At 38.6% G+C, this 21,070-nt stretch overlaps 2 protein-coding genes across 2 annotated transcripts in view; both read left to right on the top strand.

Annotated features, from left to right (window-relative positions):
* Window positions 1-923: 923 nt before the first annotated feature.
* LOC137579288 (uncharacterized) lies at window positions 924-2,049 on the top strand. The gene has a single exon (XM_068293005.1). The coding sequence runs from the start codon at window positions 953-955 to the stop codon at window positions 2,003-2,005; it is 1,053 nt and encodes a 350-aa protein (XP_068149106.1). The 5' UTR covers window positions 924-952; the 3' UTR covers window positions 2,006-2,049.
* Window positions 2,050-8,770: 6,721 nt separating this feature from the next.
* LOC137579290 (uncharacterized) overlaps window positions 8,771-21,070 on the top strand; it is a 30,100-nt gene continuing 17,800 nt past the window's right edge. Inside the window, exon 1 of the mRNA XM_068293010.1 lies at window positions 8,771-8,870. The gene's annotated coding sequence lies outside the window, so the exon portion shown is untranslated. The remainder of the gene's footprint in view (window positions 8,871-21,070) is intronic.

The following is a 21,070-nucleotide window of genomic DNA, read 5'->3' as shown; positions in this document are numbered from 1 at the left end:
ACACAAGAAAAATAAAAAAAATAAAATAAATATATTAGGCCAATTATATTTTGAAAATTTACATGTATTGTAGAGAGGTATATTCAAGTGGTCCCCATCCACTTGGTTGCCACAACATAATCTTGATGCTGATGAACGAACGAACGACTGAGGCGAACGAATAAAAAACGTATGTTTTCTTTTCTATTTTTTTTTTTTTTTTTTTTTTTTTTTTGTTAGGAACGAGAACGTGCAAAGGCATAAACCAAAAAACTGAAACCGATGTGATCCCAAAAACAAAAAACAAAAAAAAGCCCAGCTTGTTGTGTGGCCTGGTCTGACCTGGCCTGGGATTCATATCTTTACACCAGCATCGCCTTTATAATACTTTTATTTTGTTTCTTTCCTAGATTCTTTGCATCGACCAATACATTTAAAGACTTTAAAATACTCTAAAAGAAGTGAAAATAATATATGAGTTGAAATCTGAAGACATAGAAACCATTTAGGATTACCACAGCTTGGTAATAGAAAGATAAATATATTGATCCAGCTTTCAAAATTTAAAGCAAAGTTGAAGTTGATATGAATTGTTTTCCCTTTATGAGAATCAAGATTTCATTTCTTCAAACTCAATATAACCTAAGAACATATACCCTAACAATTTGAGGCTCTAACATTTTTTTATAGGGTATATAAAATTAGAAGGCACCCAAAGCAGCGTCAGCGCATGCAGCTAACATAATTAATTTTGGAGGAGGATTAGGACAGAGATTTCAGTTACGACGACGACGACGACGTGCTTTTTATTATGTGATTGTGTGTAGACTGACTACAACTACTGACCCCATCTTGATATTTATTATGTTTTCATTTATAATTGGAAATCAGATTAAACTAAAAAAGTACACAACAAAGTAAACTCTGCCTTTACCTTTTCAATTATCCAACATTAATATATGTATACACAAAGATGGCAGGCAATTTTCGAAATAAAATCATAAATAAAAAATCTTTATTGAAGCCAAAGGAGACTACGACAACGATGATGATGATGGCTTCAGCATCATCGTCTTCGTCATCGACTACTTCACTACACACAACTCGCCAAGAAGGGCATTTCAGTGATTTAATTAAAGTGACCCAATTGCTATCTAGTGCTGATACGACAATGACGACGACAACGGATGATAAAGATTATTATTATAATTATGATGACTGCAGCGATTTGAATAGTTTGAACGATCTGGATGATGAGTTTATAAATATACCAGATCAAGCATCGTATATGGTGCATATTAAGAATTTACCAAATGATGCCACTGTACAAGAGATACGTAAAATATTTGCAAATTATAATATACGATCTTTGAACTCAGCTGGCAGTTCGGCCTATATTGAGATTGAGAGTCGTGAGGAAGTAATTAAGCTTCTCAAACTCGATGAACCCATGTGCCGTGGTCGACGGCTTTTCATCAATATTATTGACAGATTTGCTGGCGGTGATTCATCAAAGACCGCAAATGAAAACAAAAATAACCAACACCATCACCACAACCAGATTGAACCAACCAACCAGATTGAAACCATTGACACCTACCAAACCGCAGACACACCCACACCAACTACAAACCCAATAGACACATCCACATCCACATGCAACTCCCAACTCCCGGCTTTTGTGGACTCCAACGACATGTGCAATAAATCCTGGATTGAGAATCACAAGTCGGAAACACCTCAATCCTCATTAGAAAAGCTCTCCATTGATGACAAGCCAAGCAGCATAGAGGAACTGGAGAAACGCATGCAATTGCGTTTGCAAAAATTGTGCGAATTCGAGAATGCCGAAACTTTGCGTATGGAGAAATTGTCAATGATGATGAAAAAAGCAAATGATTCAGCAGAGAACACAGCCCAGGAGGATGATGAACAGGAAATCGAAAAGGAACAGGAGCAGCAGCAACCGCAAGAACCAATAACTCCCATGTCCTGGCGAGATTTTTGTAAACAGCAAGGACTTTAATTACTTTTTCTTTGCATTGAATAAAACGCATATGAAGAGCATAATCAATTGATTTGCAAACATTTTTCCACAAACATAGGAGTCGAATATATAAAATCTATTATTTGTCTCTAGTCTCAATGATATATTTTAGCCTAAACCTTTCATGGACAAACAATAAATGCCTTAGGCTAGCCCGGAGAGAAGAAATTTGTGCACAAATTATGATAAAATTACCTGACCTCTGTTAGGCTTTGTTTTAGGTTTATAGTTTATACATGAAATTATTAATTGGAAATTAGAATCAAGATGGGCTTTGTGTTGATGAAAATTCGGCTATAGTAAATAGTAATATTAATTAATCTCCTAATCTAGGCTCTGTTTAGTCGCATCAGCTCTAGTTCTTGGGATACATGCAAGACATTAAGCCGATTTTCATTATTTATGGAGTTCTGTTGGCTCGAGATCAATTTGTAATTAGTTAGTACTTAATTGCGTACCAAAATATAGTAATACAAAGGGAAAGTGAAAAGCTTACTTAAAATGATTTTGGCCAGACACTTGAACAGGAGGCACTTCAAATAGCAAAAGAGTACCTAGAATAGCTATTGTAAATGCATTTTATGAAATTTACTAACTTATGCCAATTGTAATGCAATAATCGGCTTGCCTTATCTTCAGGGCCAGGGAAATAAAGTTCCCAGACGCGCCACCAATTGAAATTACGGATTTCGGGTAATAATTCTATTCACTAAACGAGAGAGAGAGAGAAGAAAAGATTTTGGGGGGACGAGAACAATTGACAAATGCTCATCATAAACATGGTTCAATATAAGATGAAATTTATCAAATCAAGAGGCCTATTCCTAGCTATATATAAAGTTATATACGGATGATTTCATGGTAAAAGTAGAAATGACTTTCGCAACGGTTATCAATAACCGGGTATCGATATTTTATGAAAATTGATACGGCACACTCATACCGCATTGCACCCCCCGCTGGAGAAGGGGTGTAGGTGTAGGGGAGGAGGTATGAAATATATAAAAATAAATAATAATAGCCATTATTACAGAGTTGATGCCACCCCTAAATAGTTTTTCCTTTTCTTTCCTTTTATTTTTTTTTTTTGGTATTTGCTGTGTTTTGTGTCCTTTTTGCCAATGCCAGTCATAAACGCACTAATCCGTCAAAATTTATTGCCCAGAACTGGGCAAATGCAGTAACACAGAGAAACAGAGAGAAAGAGATAGCAATTTTTTTCTTTTTTTCGAGAGGAAACAGAAGAGACTAGCAACCGGCGAGAAAAAAAAAAAAACACAAACACAAACCAAACCAAAGTGAGTAAGAGAAGTAGAAGTCCTCGAGCCAATTGATAACGTGCGTGTGAAATTTATCAAATAAATTGAGGCCATAAATGTCAAAGCTGCGCATGATTCATAGACAGAACACACAGAAAAATGAGAGAGAGAAAGAGAGAGGGGACAGGAGCGGGGAGAAGATGGTATGAGATGAGAAGAAATTGGGTATGGGCTAGGACAGGAAAAGGCGGCAACTTCCAGCTTCAGCTTTCAGTTTCCGTTTTGCCAATCAAACTGGATTTTCTATAGAAGCGACGTGGGGAAGTGTGTCTGAATACTCTTAACCTTCGTCCTCCCCACCTCCCACCATTCCACACCCACCATTAACACCCGTACTTCTAGCTGTGCAGACCAAGTCAAAGTCATTGACAAATTTGCGATTTGGGATATTGCAAGGGTGAGCAATTTATTAAAAACCCATCAAAAAGAATTAAGCTGCAAATTTTGGATTTTTGATTTGCATTTGCAATAATGACAAAGAGAAAAAGTGGGAGAGAGAGAGAGAAAGAGAGGAACAAGGAAGAGTGGGTCTATTGGTTGGTTATACGGGGTGGGGCAGGAGGGAGCTTTAAATTTTCTCTAAGCCATTACTTGGCAATTTTTGTTGTTGTTGGTGGTGTTTGGAGCCATAATCAGAAAGCGTAGAGAAAAATTGTAGAGTTATTGTTGCTGTTGCTGTTGCCGTTGTTGTTGTTGTTGGGTTCAGCACAGCGTGGCTATCATTATTTAGAATTTAGAAGTTGCTGCTGCTGCTGCCAGCAGAGCTCAATGGCTTTTCATTTTGTTTCGTTTTTTTTTTTTTTTTCGTTACTGTTATTGTTGCTATTATTAAATTTTAAAGCGGCTAATGACAATGCAGAAAATTTAAATATACACTGAGAGAATTAAACATAATAACAACTGGTATTTACCTTAGTAAAGTAGAAGACATCAAAAGGCCATTTTAATACTTTCCTGCTCTACAAATAGTTCTTTACTATGAAACGAAAGTGTCCTTTTCAGAAAAAAAATCTGACAAAGTGTTCTTTTTAGCTTTGTCGTTTTGACTTTGGATTTCTCTTGGCTCTGCTCAAAACCTTAAGTAACCCAAGGCATCGTAATCTTTTGCGTATATCACTTAGCAATTCAAATTCTAGAGAGATTCGTACTTTTCCTAAACCTTTCTAAATAGTACTTCTTTGTTTCTGAAAACAACGTAAATTGCTTAGCCAACAAAACAACAAGAAAAGGCTCAAAAGCAGCCCTAAGGCGCATACATTTATTCAAATATATTTAGCATTTGTTATACGCACTGCAGGAGCTGAAAGTTAGGTTCCCAATGCGCCATTGTTAAGTAACTATTCTGCACCCTTATCTACATATTTGCATATGTAGTTGTATGCATACTTTCACTCATTTCATTTTCTATTTTCTTCAAACACTCATCTATCAAAGCTGTTTAGAGACAGGCGCTCTCAAAAGGGACTTTTGGGCACTTCTGGCTTGGTCATTTGTTAGATTTTAATTTTCACAATTTCAACCATAATACGTTTTATGGATAACCATCAAATTAAGCCTTTCAAAATTCGATATCAAATACGAAAGAATCCCACAAAAACCTCATAAACCAAAACCAAAACCACAACCAACCAACAAAAACTAGAAAAAAACCATTAAAAACCAACCAATCAAAGTTTTGTTCTAACACCCCAAATAATATAATGCAACATTTTCCATGTCCATATATACATATACATATACATATATATATATATATTGTACAATTAATTTTCTAGTAAAAACTAAAAACTTGCAAAATACCAAGCCTCTAGGAGCATAATAAATAGCTTTAGCAATGCGACAGCAAAACCCAACCAAGACTCTTAATAAAAGTCAATTGCTGCCCACCCCCAAAAACCCCAAAGCCATCCCCTTCAACCTTCATCGGTTTGTCGGACCAACAACAACAACAACAACAGCAAACTAGAAATCTCCAAATGCTCATCTTCTCTCTCTCTCTCTTTCTCTGTCTCTCACTCCTCGTTTCTCTTTCTGCTTCTTTGGTTTTTGCAAAGCATTTTCAAATTTTAATAAAAAAGTCCTTTTATCGCACTTAGAAGGCCATTTAGTAAGCTAAATTATACCCGAGTATTATCTGGGTAACATTTTTTGGACCGGTGGCGGGGGAAGTATGGATGAAGGTGGAGGTGGAGAGAAGCAGTGAAGGGTAAGGGCGAGCGGTGACAACTGGAAATTCACTAGCAATGGCAATCCCTAAAAACCCAATCCCAAACCGAAAGAAAACGAGAAATACGAAAAAAAAAAAAACTCAAACCCAAAATCGTAGTCAAATTGGCCATGTTAAACCGCAGACTATTTGGCTATGTTGTTTTTGTTGACCCGACTTATCTCTTGGACTGGCAAACGGCAACGGCTACGGACAGCTACCGCTACGGCAACGTAAACTTGCCACAAATTGGCCAAACTTGCTGCCTCTGCCGCTGCTGCTGCTGCTTCTATGTTGTACGTAGTAGTTGGCTCTTGGCTGTTGCTGCATAAGTCCAATTTATTTTTGGTTTTTTACTTCAAAAGACAAAAAACAAAAAAAAAATAGCAAGCAAAACCAAATCGAATTAAGCTAAAATCTACATAAGGTTTTTCTTTCTGTGTGGCTGTATGATTACACTGGGACGAACGGCCACTTGCAAAGATTGTCACAATTAAAGAAAATTTAACTTTTGTTTTATATTAACTATGTCTAGAATACATACACATTAGTTATCTCTTTGAACCTACCTATCTATCTATCGGAATTAACAATTATAGGAAACAAATAAATAATAGTTTCTGTATAAGAACACTTTTTTGTTTTGTTAAAAAATTCAGTGTAATACTTTATCTTTATCTTTTTTTTTTTAATGCAAAGAGTTCTACTCTTTTTATAATGTAATTTATATTAACAATTTGTTTAAGGAAATTTCTTATAAAACATTTTTATTTTAAGCAAATTTAGTCTAACTCATTTAGAACACTTTTGATTTAAGTCAACAATTATTTATTTTATTGGTATTCCATAAAGTTTATATACTGAAACTCAGTCTTTTCTTTATGCAGAAATCAAATCTTAAATTAGTACAAAACACTTAAGTACTTAATACGAAGTCAATTTCACTTTTAACTTTAAGAAAACTGGTAAAAATTTCTATATTTCGGGTATACAATTAAAATGATTGTCAATCTAATTGAAATATTTGGTCTTTTTTTATAGCATTTTGAAGCACTGTGCCAATGGTTTGTTTCGATTGTTTCGTCCGCCTCCCGGTCCATTTGTTTCTTGCGCTTGGGCATGAATTACATTTCTCTTTTGCATTTGGCTTTGTTGTTGTTGTTATTGTTGCTGTTGCTGTTGCTGCTCTTTCCCATTTTTATTTCCATGTTGTTGTTGCTGTGTTGTATCGCTTCTTTTTCTTTTTTTTTTGTTGTTTTTGTTTTCTTTTTTTTCTAAATGCTAATTTATGGGCATGTGTTGCCATTTGGTTGCCGTTGGGTAATTTTAGTGCCCACCAAAAACAAAAAGAGAAATGAAACGGAAAAAAAGAGACCCCGAACTAGCAGCAGAGGGCTCGACTAACTTCAATTGTACCGCAGTTTTTTATACCCTATGCCAGAAATTGCATATTTATTTATTAGATTATTTCAATTAAATTGTCATTTGAATAAAAAGTTGAGAGCATTTTGTATTAGTTTAAACTTTAAAGCATTTACTTAAGAACTAAAATCGATTCTAATTTAAATTTTTTGGAATATTCCTAATATAACATGTTTTAAAGGGATTTGATGAGATTTCTACTTTGTTTCCATTTGTAAGGGAATGATTCCCAGTTGACTGGTACATAGGGTGTTGGGGGGGAAATCTAAAATTCTAACATTGTGTAACATTGTGATGATGAAAATGTTGTATATACCCCAACTTGGTTGGTTTGGTTGATGGGAGGGGGAGAAACATACAACATACATTGAGATACATCGGCAGCGAGAAATGAAAACAGAAACAGGAAATGCAGTAAGCGAAATAAAAAGTGAAGTAAATTGCATATTTATGAATCTGTCAATTGTTTATACTTTTATGCATTTGGCATTTGTGTATGTCCATACATGTGTGTGTGTAAGTGTGTGTGTGTGTGTGCATTTTCACAGAATTTCACAAGTTGTTATTTGTTGCAGTTGCTGTTGTTGTTGTTGTGGTTGCACTCACGCCCCCTTTTTTTTTTTTTTTTTGCATTCAACTTGGACTCTCGTAGCCATTGTTGCATGGAATTGCGCTGCGGTTCTGTTTTTTTTTTGTGTTTTGTATTATAATTTTCTTTCTTTTTGGTTGGACTAACGCCCTCATATCACTCCCTCCCACTCGTTCGCCTCGTCGGTTTGGCCATGAGTGCTGAAGTCCAGCAGACAAAACAAACGCATAATAAGGCAAAACTTACACCTACTTCCTGTGGATGTTTGTACAATTTGTACACTGAGAGAAAAACAAAAACATACACAGCCCAGTAAAAAGTCAAATACTTACATATGTACATACGTTCCCTCCAATGTCTGGAAGCAATAAATTGAAATCAATATACAAAATGGAAGCGCAACGAATTTGCTTTATACTCTTTAAAAAGTTTTGGATCTCTTCGAGCAAAGATCAAAATTTAGTTGCAGGGTATTACTTGATCTTCTTAAATATGTATGTACATATGTGCAGGGTATTAAGAATTCAAACTTTCATTGTGTATGGTCGCCCTTCTCGTCTGTCTGTCAGTCAGTCAGTCTGTCTATCTGTTCGTATTTCTATGTAGTTTGTATGTGTCTGTCTGTTGGCCTGTGTGCGAGTCGTTTCTTTGCTGTTTCCCATTTCAAGTGAAGGCATTAAATAAGTCGAAAGGTATAAACACAAACTGTCTCACACACACACACGCACACACACTTATGGAAAAACGGGCAAACAAATAAGACCCAGGGCGAAGGCGAAATGCGAATGCTTTTTGGCCATCGAAGGGAAATGGCCAAAAAAAAAAAAAAAGACTAAGAGTAGAAGAAGAAACAACATACACAATACACACACACACACACACACAGTTGAAATTCCTTCACAGAACATTTATTTTTCGGTCGCTTTTTCGTTACACACATTGATTTTTGAGGCCCAGGCCCGGACATACACACACACACAATAACAACAACAAAAAACCTACAAATAAACCGAATGCAATAAACTTACCTTGCAACAACAACAACAACAACAACACCAACTACAAAAAGGTAAATTGTTCAACATAATTTCTTTTCTTCTTCTGGTCTTCTTCTTTCAGAAACTTGGTTAGTTATGAAGAGGTGGTCAGGCCTATCAAAACAGCTGTAGCCTGTGGTGGGAAACAAATTTGTTGTCGATGTCTTTTAAGGAAGATGAAATAAAAATACCCCTAAAAGACAACCACGAGACCCCCAAAAAGAAAAACAGAGCGCGGGATGATGACCCTTGAAGTCAGCGAAAAAAACAGGTAAGCGGAACAGGTAGTCAGTCAGCACATCTAACCTTTCCTCATGACATTAAATACCATCAAATATAATATCGAAATGCAATCAAATATTCCATTTAAACAACTCAACATATGGCATTAACTCTCTACACTTGAATAAATAAACTAATTTAAAGACTTTTACCATTTAGCGAATTGGTGATGACAAATTTCAATTTGATAGGCACATAGTAATCGGTTAACCCTTTTGTGTGTAAAGAATACCATTTCCTTGCCTAACTTAAATGGGAGTGTGAGAATCTAATTGATTCTAATTCTAATTTTAAAGAATTTGGGATCTTTTGGTTGGACTTATGAGGATTGTTTCTATCCTGTTCATAGTTCCTGCTTTAATGACTGTTATGAATGAATCTTATATTGACAGCAATAACTTGGCTACTGTATTTTGGCCATAATGCCCTTACTTGTGGCTCATGAATAAAGAATTGTAACCCATTTGATTTGATTCAAAGTGTTTTGAGTGCCTACTCGTCGGCCACTTCATTTTCGGTTATTCCCTCCTGCCCCGGCAACCACATTAATGCTTAGGTCAATTTCAGTAGCCTTAGATCATTAGGCGATTTCCGGCTTAGCTCGGAATTGGACTATTAATTATAGTTTTTCCATAATTGCTTTTTTTTGGCTTAATTCATTTTCCAGGACCCTAGGACTTGACTCACTTTAATTCTAAACCTCTCTTCCCTCTTTACATTTGTAAATTTATTCAAATTAGTTTCTTTAGCAAATATTATAATTTCGACACATGAAATATTATTTCTATAGAAATATCAAAAATTCTTATTTCATTGTTTTAGGTTCTTAGATTTTACCTTTGATACATTTGCTATTTATTTTCACTGCATTTGCCGAGAGAGTTTTGTCTGCCATTGTGATGGCAACTTGAATTAAAATGTACTATGGAAAGTGCTTACAATGTGGATGATTGTATGTATGTAGATAGATACGTGTATTAACCAACCCCCTCCGGCTTCAACTCCTTCTTCCCCTTCTCCTGTGCAGTCATTGTCCTAACTATGTATTTATCTGCTTAGCAGGAATACAATCTGTTAGCATTTCACCTTTTGTTCCTCCGCAATGCAGCAAAAGCAGCGAAACACATTCACGTGACGTGATAAAAACTTGGGGACCACCGTTGTCAGTGGCCGTTGTAGTTGGTAGTCAGTAGTCAGTAGTTAGCGGACCCGCAGGAAGACAATCTACAATGGCAATTCATTGTGGCTTCTCATTAGCAGCAGGTAAACACATTTCTGGAACATTGCTTTTAATTAGTAAAACAGACGCAAAGTGACCAAAAAAAAACAAATGGAAAAACGGAAGGGCGGTTAGGTCAGCCGCCAGGTTTTTGGATAGTCGTCAGACAGTCAACCAAACGTCGTCGTCGTCGTCATCGTCACCCTGTGCCTTTTTAATTGCAGCCAACGTCAAAACATTTACCAAATTAACGCAATCCAAGCTCAACTAAATTGTTGGATACGAAAAAAAAGGGAAAACAAACTACCAAAAAGTAAGCAGAAGAACAACAGGCAAAAAAAAAAAAAAAAAATATTGTTGTTATAATGAAAAACAGAATGCGTGTGGTTGGTTGTGCAGTTCATTCGCGACTGACTTCTATTTGTCTCTCATCGAGTCATTGTTCTCTTTAACGCATCTCGAGAGAGAGCATACAAAGTTACATATATATATTCATGTGTGTGATCATGCATGCATTGAGTTGAGAGAGAATTATTTCAACACCCTTCCTCAATGCAAGTATGTCCACAAATTTATCTTATACTTAACAAATTCGTAAACTCTACATGCTTTTTCTTTGCAAGATTCTTGGTTAGGATATCAGCTATCATTTCATTAGTAGACTTATACTTTAAAATAATCTGACCATCATTAACTACTTGTCTAACAAAATGATATCTAATGTCCACGTGCTTCGTCCTTGAATGGTGTACCGGGTTCTTAGCCAATTGCTGCGCGCTGAGGTTATCGCCATACAAAACGGTAGATGTATCTTCCTCTCCGCAACCAATCTCGATGGTTAATCGACGCAATACAATGGCTTCTTTGCACGCTGTTGATAACGCCATGTATTCTGCTTCGGTGCTGCTAAGAGCAACACTCCGCTGCTTCTCCGATTTCCATGATATCGGTCCGCCAGCCAGAAAATATACATATCCTGTATAAGACTTGCGATCAATCCTATCGCCTGCCCAATCTGCGTCCACGAAACCAGTAAACGCCGCATCCGACTGCTTGTAATGAATCTTGAAGCCAACTGTCGAAGCCAAATATCTTAAAACATGCTTTATGGCTGCAAGGTGTTCATTATGGGGGGTCCTTGTTACGTTGAGCCAACTTCGATACTGAGTGGAGAATATCTGGTCTAGTAGTCAACGCAAGCCACATTAGCTCGCCTATCATTGACTGATAAAGAGTTGCATCAACCCTTTTACACTCCATTTTATCGCAGGCTACCTGATACCCTGCTTCTAACGGTGTTGCGGCTCTTCTGCACTGAGCATAGCCATATCGTTCCAGTAGATCCTTGATGTACTGTGAATGACCCAATGATATTTCGCCAAGCTCGCCATCACGGTCAACCTCCATGCCAAGGAACAAACGCACAGGTCCCTTGTCAACACATTCAAACGCTGCCATAATAGCTGACTTAATCCTGTCAAGATCCGATTTCTCCTGGCATCCTATGAGAAGATCGTCTACATAGACAAGGATTAGAGATAGGTTACCTTTTGCTTGCTGTTTGTATAGACATGGTTCATTGTCGCAAGGTATGAAACCATTAGCTCGCAAAACACTATCGAGTTTGGAGTTCCACTCCCGTCCCGACTGTTTGAGTCCATATAACGCCTTTTTTAACAGAAGTACCTTGCTTTTGTCTTCAGTTGCGTATCCTTCGGGCTGCCTCATGTATACGGTATCGCCCAAATCACTGTTTAAGTAAGCCGTGCATACATCCATCTGGTGTAAATACAATTTTAACTGCGCTGCTAGGGCCAAGATGAATCGAACACTCTCCAAGCGACATACAGGCGAGTATGTTTCATTGTAGTTCACTCCATAGCGCTGTGAACATCCTTTTGCTACTAGTCTCGCCTTAAAACGCTCGACTTCTCCCTTTGCATCACGCTTTACACTGTAGACCCACTTGCAGCCAACAGGTTTATACCCTTCCGGTAGCGTACTAAGCTGCCAAGTGTGATTTGACATCAAGGAGTCATACTCCTTTTGCATAGCCTCACGCCAATACGAAGCAAACGGACTACTAACCGCCTCATCATAGGTCTCTGGTATGATCACCTCACTTGTAATCAATGCGCTTAAAATGTTGAACTGCTTCTTTGGTCTACCAGGCCTTCCAGTTCGAATCAGCTTCGGCCTACCGGGTCCAACCCGTTGTTCAACCACAGGTTCTGCCACTTCTTGTTCAACTGCCATGTCGAAATCTTCGCTACTGCTGCCCTTCTCGGTAACCTCTGCATCAGACTCGTCTGTACTACTCAAGTGATCTGCTGCATCAACAAATACTGCATCCTGATCATCCGTATATGGAAAATCAAACTTGACGATATCACCATTTGAATCGCCATTGCCGAAACGCTCGTCGAACAAAACGTCTCGCTTCTCAACAACTTGCCTGGTTTCGGCGTCGTACAACCGATACCCTTTCGCATTTCGAGAATAACCAACCATTCGGTATTCTTTGCCCTTTGGATCAAACTTGCCCTTATGATGTCCTTTGTCCAGTGCCACTGCAATAGACCCAAAAACTTTTAAATGACTTATTGATGGTTTCTTACCATTCCATGCTTCCATTGGAGTCATGTTAACCAGGGCTCGAGTTGGTGACCTATTCCGCAGATAAGCAGCTGTATAAACTGCCTCAGCCCAAAGAGATTGATGTAGACCAGACTGGATGAGCAAGCATCTTGACATCTCCACAAGAGTTCTGTTAACTCTTTCTGCTACACCGTTCTGCTGCGGCGTGTATGGTACCGTGAGCTGCCGCAATATTCCATTGCCCTTGAGAAACTCGTCAAACGATTTATTGACGTACTCGCGACCATTGTCGCTCCGAATGCACTTTAGCTTCTTTCCAGTTTGACGCTCTGCCATGTTTTTAAACTCGACAAACTTTCCAAACACTTCATCCTTTCCCTTCAGGAAATATACAAATATGCGACGAGACCTGTCATCGATAAATGTCAAAAAGTATCTGCTGCCTCCAAGGCTTTTTGTATCAAACGGACCGCAAACATCTGAATGCACCAGCTCCAAGATTTCCTTAGCTCTGTTCTTGGTCGAATCTGGAAATGGCTGTACTGTGATCTTGCTTACCATGCAGATCTTGCAGGGTTCCAACGACGTTGAGTCAAACGTTCCCATGCCACAGGCCAAATCCTTTCGTGCAATTTCAGCTAAACTGCCATAGTTGAGATGTCCGTACCTTTTATGCCACAAATCTTCGTAAGTCTGTTCAATGGCATAGCATTCGCTCGGTGCTGTTCCAAAAATATACAAACGGCCAACTTTGTCCGCTTTCAAAATGCATTCGCCCTTTTGGATCACTCGTGCATACTTTAGTCCAAATTCAACGATGCTTCCATGTTCAACTGCTTTGCTCACCGACACGAAATTACCTCTCATTTTGGGTACATACAATACATTCTTTAATGTAAGTATACGTGAAACCATATTCAGCTTTACCTCGCCCTTTCCTTCAGCCTGAAGAAAGTTATTATCAGCCAAAACAATTTTTTCCGAATGTTTCTCAAATTTTGAAAACAAATTTCTGTTGCAACACATATGGCTGGTGGCGCCACTGTCCAGACACCAGTTCGATCGTTCCAAACATTTCGCGTCCAACGCGTTCAGCAAACCTAACGATGACTGTACTGCCTTATTCGGGTTCGATGCAACCTTCCGACCGTTTACACTGGGACAATTTGCTTTAAAATGGCCTTTGCCGCCACACGCAAAACAGTTCCAAACTTTTTGCTTTTTCTTCCAATTGTCTCTCTGCATCGATTGCTTTTCCACCACTGTAAATGCTTTTGCGCTCTCGATCGGTTTTTCGCTCTCTCTTTTGCGTTCTCCTTCTTCTCTCAGCTTTATGCATAACATGTCGAAACACGGTAAACTGTCGCGTGTCTCTATGGCGACAACGAAATTGTCGAATTCGTCTGGAAGACTGGAAAGCAAAATAATCGTCGTGAGCTCGTCCAATATTTCGATTCCAACGCCAGCAAGTTTGTCCAAGATTTCCTTGAAATCCGACAAATAACTCGATATGCTTTGACCCTCCTGAATACGTTTACTTAGCAATTTCTTGAAAAGTGCTACTTTTCTAACGGGTCCTCTGGGTTGATGAGCTTCCTGAAGCTTCTTCCAAGCCTCATGTGCACTTGTACAGTGCTTCACATGTCCCAACTGTGAAGTCTTGACGCTTAAGGTGATCATTGCCAATGCCTTCTGATCCAGCGTCGTCCATTCGGTGTTCTCCCCCGTAGTTGGCCTTGCCAATACGCCTGACGCCACATTCCACAAATCCGCATGCACCAGCACACTTTTCATCTGGATGCACCACGAGTCATAATTACTGTCCTCGAGTTTATCAATCTGATATAACGCCGACATTATACTTGTTCATATATACTTTGTGAAAAAAACCGTCTAGAACACAGCGCGAAAACTAATTTCTTCTAAAAATTACCACAGCAACCACATAGGCACGTTGCCTGGGCCCATAACCTATTGTTATAATGAAAAACAGAATGCGTGTGGTTGGTTGTGCAGTTCATTCGCGACTGACTTCTATTTGTCTCTCATCGAGTCATTGTTCTCTTTAACGCATCTCGAGAGAGAGCATACAAAGTTACATATATATATTCATGTGTGTGATCATGCATGCATTGAGTTGAGAGAGAATTATTTCAACATAAATAAATAAATGAAGAAAAAATTCTCCACCAAAAGCAAGTAGAAAAACGAAATGAACGTCAATAGATTGCAGGTCAACACAATATGCACCAAGGGGCGGGCGGAGAGCCCAAAAAGGAACAAAGAAATTACGGAATGGCACCAAGTGTAGCACAGTTCACCGCTTATCAGATAACAGACAAAAAAAAAAAAAAAAAAAAAACTTGCACTAATTTGTGTACACTTAGGACATGAATGGAAATGGCCATAGACGAAGTCGACGACGAATGGAAGGTGGATGAGGAAACGAACCATGAGTATGACCACAGAGCCAGATGAGAGAGAGAGTGACGTAAATTTTTTTTGGTGGACAAGACACATAAGAACATAATGTTGTACCCTGAAGAACTTAGACACACACATACATATACAAATGTCCTTTATATGCACAGCTAAACTCTTTCCGTATACCCTTTCTTTTCTTACAAATATGGACAAAGGATACGACAGCTTGTGTTCTATATTGTAATCGAATTTAAGTAGAAATTTCATTGATTATTGTTGTTCAAGATGCAAATCTATCTATTTGCCTTCATGCTATATTTAAAATAAGTTATTTAAACATTAGTTTTTTCATCTAAGTAAAGGGCAGAAATTGTCCAAAGACCAATGTTTTGTACTAAAATTGGTTTTTACTTTTCTATATACATTTTGTTGATGTTCACTTGTATGATATAAAAATATAAATACATACAAACATATGTACAAACATATGTATATATTTGGTGGATACATTGTAGCCGACAGATATAATTTAAAGTCATTCACTGCAGATATGCACAGACCAAGGGTATGCAATGGATGGAAAGGGGTAGTTAAGGGGAGCCGTGGGAAATGAGAAGAGAAGGCGCGAATTAACTACAAACGACTACACATTAATGCCACAAGTTAACAGCACCAGAAGCCGTGCAAGCGACAACCAAGAAACCAACAACAACAACAACGAGCCATTGCCGCCAAGGAAGGAACAAAAGAAAGGCCAACACACACACGCACGCATAAACTACGAAGAAAATACCAGAAGCTACATGCATGGATAGCATATATACATATACATATGTATATATATACATATATCTCGAGCGACATGTAAAATACAGAGAAACGGATATACGTACGACTGAAGCTGCGAAGGGGTTGCTCTTGGTCTTGCTGCTGTTTCTTTTTGGTGGTGGTCAACTGCAACACGTAAAAGAAAAGATACAGATACAAGATATGGCCCCATGGACATGGTCACGGACGTACGTATTTTAGAGTGTATATCTGTATATACCCTGTATATCGTGCCAACAAATTGAGTATATTGAACACAAGTCAACAGAAAATAAACACCAACTGACTCTTCTCCTAAAGGGTATCCATTAAGTTGACTAACACGTACGTTTAGCCCATATTTTGTGTTTTTGGGCTTGGCAACACACACACATACACACTCGCACACACATTGAAATTAACATACCAAAAAAAAAAAAAAAAGGTTGGAAAAATCAACCAAGCAAGGGAGCAAAAAACAAAAGAAGTTGTGTTGTTTTTTTACCTGGCCTGTTCAATGGAACGCCACATTTTGGAATTACATATGTACATACATATGTACATTTTGGACATGGTGTGAAAGTTATTATTATCTCTTAAATGCGTCAGGGAAACATTCAAGTTTCAGCTAACTGAATTCATTTCTCCCCCATCTGGTTGGTTAATACTAACAAATACCCCGACAAAAAGTCGTGTAGTAGTAGGCCCAAACAAGATCAAAATCTCTTCACATTCTCGCCATGTAATCCCCAGACGTAACCGTTCGCTGTTTTGAGACCGCAAAATGCTTTGACAACAAAATAGAACATACAACACATCCTTGGAACCAGATCATCCTTTTGCATCCTTCTTAAGGGTCCAACCAGACGGAGAAAGATATATTCATTCTGTCTCTCTCTCTCGCTGTGGCTTGTTGTGTGTTCAATTATAGAAAATTGCACAAATCCTTCAAAGTTTGCGTTGTTTTTTTTTCTTTGCCTACACAAAAGTTCAACAGCAACAATGGTTGAAAATCTCTTCAAGGAGAGAAACTTGTATCTTATTAGCGCTCTCTCAACTTGCTCTGACACTAATCCTCAAACGCCCTCGCACCCTTCCTTCACTCGACAGTTGCACTTCAGCTTCAACTTGGCTGCACATAAGCCAAAGCTGAAGCTAAAATCCCCCTCAAAAATACAAACAAAACAACAACAACAACAACGAAAAGTATAAGAAAAATCGGCATCTTCTAGTAATACAAATTTTTTGACAACGAATTCTAGATACTCTTTAGTCCCATATGCCGTTTCATTAATACATAGTTATAGCCATATTAGATTAGATTCCCCATAAAATAAACATTAATAAACTAAATTAAAAAACATGTTTCTTAACAATTTAAAATTCGCTAAAATCAACAAGTAATTTGTATATATTCTATTAGGGTTTAACTCTAAGAAATCCAAACGAAAAAGTTCCAATTCTAATCATTTGTCAAGATAAATGAAATAGTTGAAAGTTGAAGGGAATCTTTACCCTTCTTCGGTTATAGGGTATTAAAAAATAAGATAACAGGCAACAATGAGCAACAGCAGCAGCAACAACAAACAGGAGCCGATTTCGTTGTCAGAAAATGAAGGAGAGAGGAGGCAAAGGAAAGGGAAAGGGGACAAAGAGCAGAGTTGGAGCAGATTTAATTCCAAATTGTATTTTATGGCTCCGGCTACACGACTCTGGCTACGGCTTTTATTCGGGGGTTAAGAGGGGCGCGCACTGGCTTCGTCTCTGGCTCTGGCTTTGGTTCTGGTTCTGGCTCTGGCTCTGGCTAATTCCCGCATGCAATGAAAACAATTTTTCACTACAAGCGCGTTGATTTTTATCAAGCTTATTATATGGGTCGTGGTCGTGGTAGAGTCTCTTGTCTTTAGGATTGAGATGGTAGGGGAAATAGGGATATGCACACACACACACATACATACACTTACAGTCACATACTACAACAAGTACGCTTAACCGGGTGCAACCCTTTTGTTTTTTTGTGTGTTAACCATGGGCCTATCCCTGTACTGCCCGCATATCAACTGGTTACCCCAAAGTGCAACGCAGCGCGAAATTCCACTCATTCTTTTCTTTTTGTTTTTAACAAGTTCTTGACGCTCTTTTGTTGCGCACATACACACACACACACACACACACACACACACACACACACACACAACAATGCAAAAGGTTGGGAGTCGATCGTGGTCTTCCTTCTTATCCCCTTCACCTTTTGGCCATCGTCAACACTGTGAAGAGGTAACTTAAAACGCCGCCAGCATAGTTTTTGCCAGCGGCTACATTGTCAACGTCAGCGACGGATGATTACGATGATGATGATGACGACGACGATGATGATGACGATGACATTGACAGTCCATTCTCCTTCGCAAGCCGCAATCAGCTGTTGCTGAGGGCCCCTCTTGGATGGATGAATAGGAACTCATATGTATGAACAATGTGTACCTACGGGTATTTAGAATGTTTTGGCATAATTAAAGCTGCTGGCAGTCCACTCAGCTGATGTGCCTGATGTTTTCTTGTTGTTGTTGTTGTTCTTGTCATTTGCTGTACAATGGGACAAATTGTAAACTGCAGTACCACCAACTGAATAACCAGCTGTAAATTTTACAGTCAGCTAACCGAAATGTTGAATACATATTATTAACCTGAGTTTGCAGTGACTTCTTCTTTTAAGCTTGTTAATTTTAGATAAACAGAAAAAGATTTAGAAAAGGAAGAACAAAAATTGATTTCGCCTTGTCCTTTAGCTTTAATTGTGATTTTGACAAACCCTCAGGGAATATTTTTAGTTTTGCTATGGGATGGCAGCGAAAGGCGGGAGGTGATCAAGTTTAACAAAAGGCTTAATGTAGCCCATTGTGGAATTTCTTTGACAGTGCATTGTCCCATCGTCGTCGTCGTCATCATCATCATCCTCATCGTCGTAGTAGTTGTAGTAGTAATAGTAGTTGTTGTAGTAATAGTCGTTGTTTTTGTTGTCGTCGTTGTCGACATCATCAACGTTGGCTGTCATTATTGTTTGCTTTCTTGCTGTCGGTATTTTTTTTCTTTTTCTCTCGTTGTTGTGTTTTTTTTTTGTGTCTTATGTTGTGTTGTTGTAACCTTAGAACTTCTCAAGTTGTGGCTGCCTTTGTAAATGGGCATAATACCGGAAACCCACAACAAGAAGCGACCAACCGAACCGACCGACCGACCGACCAACCGACCGACTGACACCGACAACAATAACAGCTGAGCATTGGAGGCTCCATCTCTCTCTGTCCCTGTCCCTGTCCCTGTCCTCGTCTGTTGTTCCCTGTCTTTGGCTGGTGAGGAGGAGGAGCGTCTTGTGTTATTTTTGAGGTGGTTCAGGCGATGCGCGCTCCGCTGCCTCTCACTCATTTCATAACAAAACGCCACAAAACAACCAAAGACCCAAGACCAAGAGTGCAAAGAGTGCAAAGAGAGCAAAGGCAAAGGCAAAGGCAAGAACCAAAACGAATTCCAATTCCAATTCCAACATCAAGTCAAAGTCAAAGTATGAAAAACTTGCCGACAGTTCCGGTGAAAATCCGCTGCGCGTTTAGCCAAACAATTAAAATATATAGAATCCACTCGACAACTGCACAATTTACAGCATGTATTCATTCGGTTTGTTGTCTGGGTTGGTTTGGTTGGGTTGTTTGTTTGTTTGTTTGGTTGTTCGCTCACTCGCTGGCTGGCTAGGTGGCTGGCTGGCTGGCTGGCAGGCTGGATGGCTATGTTCGCTGTGTTGGCTTGTTCGGTTGTTTGGCTGTTTGTTTGCAGTCTGTGTAAGTGGCAGCATAATTACCACATATCTTTCTGTAAGTGGCACTCTGTGAAGTTCCCATTTAGACCAAGTTGAAGTTGTTGGCTAGCAAATGCTGCAAATGGTTAGAGTGGGGCACTTCCCAAGCTAAAGAGTAACCAGTACCAAGAGCAGCAGCAGCAGCGCGGAAATGAGATTCATTCTTTTGCCTTTTTGCCACACAAACATTAAAATTACTAGCCTCTTGATCACACTGGGAGTTCTGGCTAAACGATTCAGTTAAGTTATCTCCTCATTCTTGCCACAATTTCAATTGATAAACTGCATATAATCTATGTATATTAGGGTCATTTCCATTTAAGACAGATCTCTCTCCCATCACTGAAATAGATTTTAGCGCTTCAAGTGGATCAAGTGGATTTGCTTAAGTTTTAGTGGTTTAGCAAGAGCTAAACAATGTTAAAAATATCTTTGACTTTGTCCATGACCTTGTGAAGGATTCAAAACTAACAGACAAAGTTACACTTTTCTTCTGGTTTAAAACGTATTAGTTCCAGGCTACAATTGTAAAATGCTACGCTTAATTTATTGTAGAACCCTTTTTTGTTGTTGCCTCCGTGGGAGTCTAATGTGTTTCCTCCCTTTGTCTCTCTCTCTCGCAGATTATAATCTTAGTCTCTTTTGGTTTTGGGCCAGTTCTAATTAATTAGAAATTATCATTTCATCTATACCTCTGTGTGTGTGTAACGATTAATTAATGAGCGTGAAATCAAAAAATTTCGAACAAATTTCGTTAATTGTTGTTGTTCCTTTTGTTTTTACCATGGGGACCCACCGCTAGCATTACTAAACATCGATGAGATAAGATCTTTCAAAATGCCATAATTAATTTTCAGTTAATTTTATAGGGCGGCGACATCTACGAACTTCTGTTTTCTTTTTCTTCCATTTTTTTGGGTGAGGGGGGATTTAAGAATTATATTTTTTGACTAGTAGGTGGGCGGGGCGACGATTGCAGTTAAGTTAATTTACATAATTTCATAAGAAAGCGCCAAACACAGCAGCAACAGATCAGACGATAGAAGCCAGACCATGAGCTATTAAAAGTAAGCCAACAAATCAGCCGAACCGAGTTCCCCAACAAAAACAACAACAACTTTAACTGCACTGAAAATGTGTGTATACATATATAAATTGCAGATCGGTATCTTTTGATGCGTTATTAATAACATGGCAGGGCAATTATGCATGGACAGGCGGCGACGGCGGCGGTGGCGGTAGCTCATGAAGACCGGACCCAGCAGCATCATCTGATGGTGGACAGGGATAA

The sequence above is a fragment of the Drosophila tropicalis genome, unplaced genomic scaffold (genome assembly GCF_018151085.1).
Source record: "Drosophila tropicalis isolate 14030-0801.00 unplaced genomic scaffold, ASM1815108v1 contig_694, whole genome shotgun sequence".
Classification (NCBI taxonomy): domain Eukaryota; kingdom Metazoa; phylum Arthropoda; class Insecta; order Diptera; family Drosophilidae; genus Drosophila; species Drosophila tropicalis.
The sequence above is the reverse complement of the archived record's forward strand: the minus strand, read 5'-3'. Positions and strand labels throughout refer to the sequence as shown.

What these genes read in the sequence shown, in the direction of transcription:
- LOC137579288 (XM_068293005.1), top strand. Translation starts at nt 953, where the DNA reads ATGGCAGGCAATTTTCGAAATAAAATCATAAATAAAAAATCTTTATTG.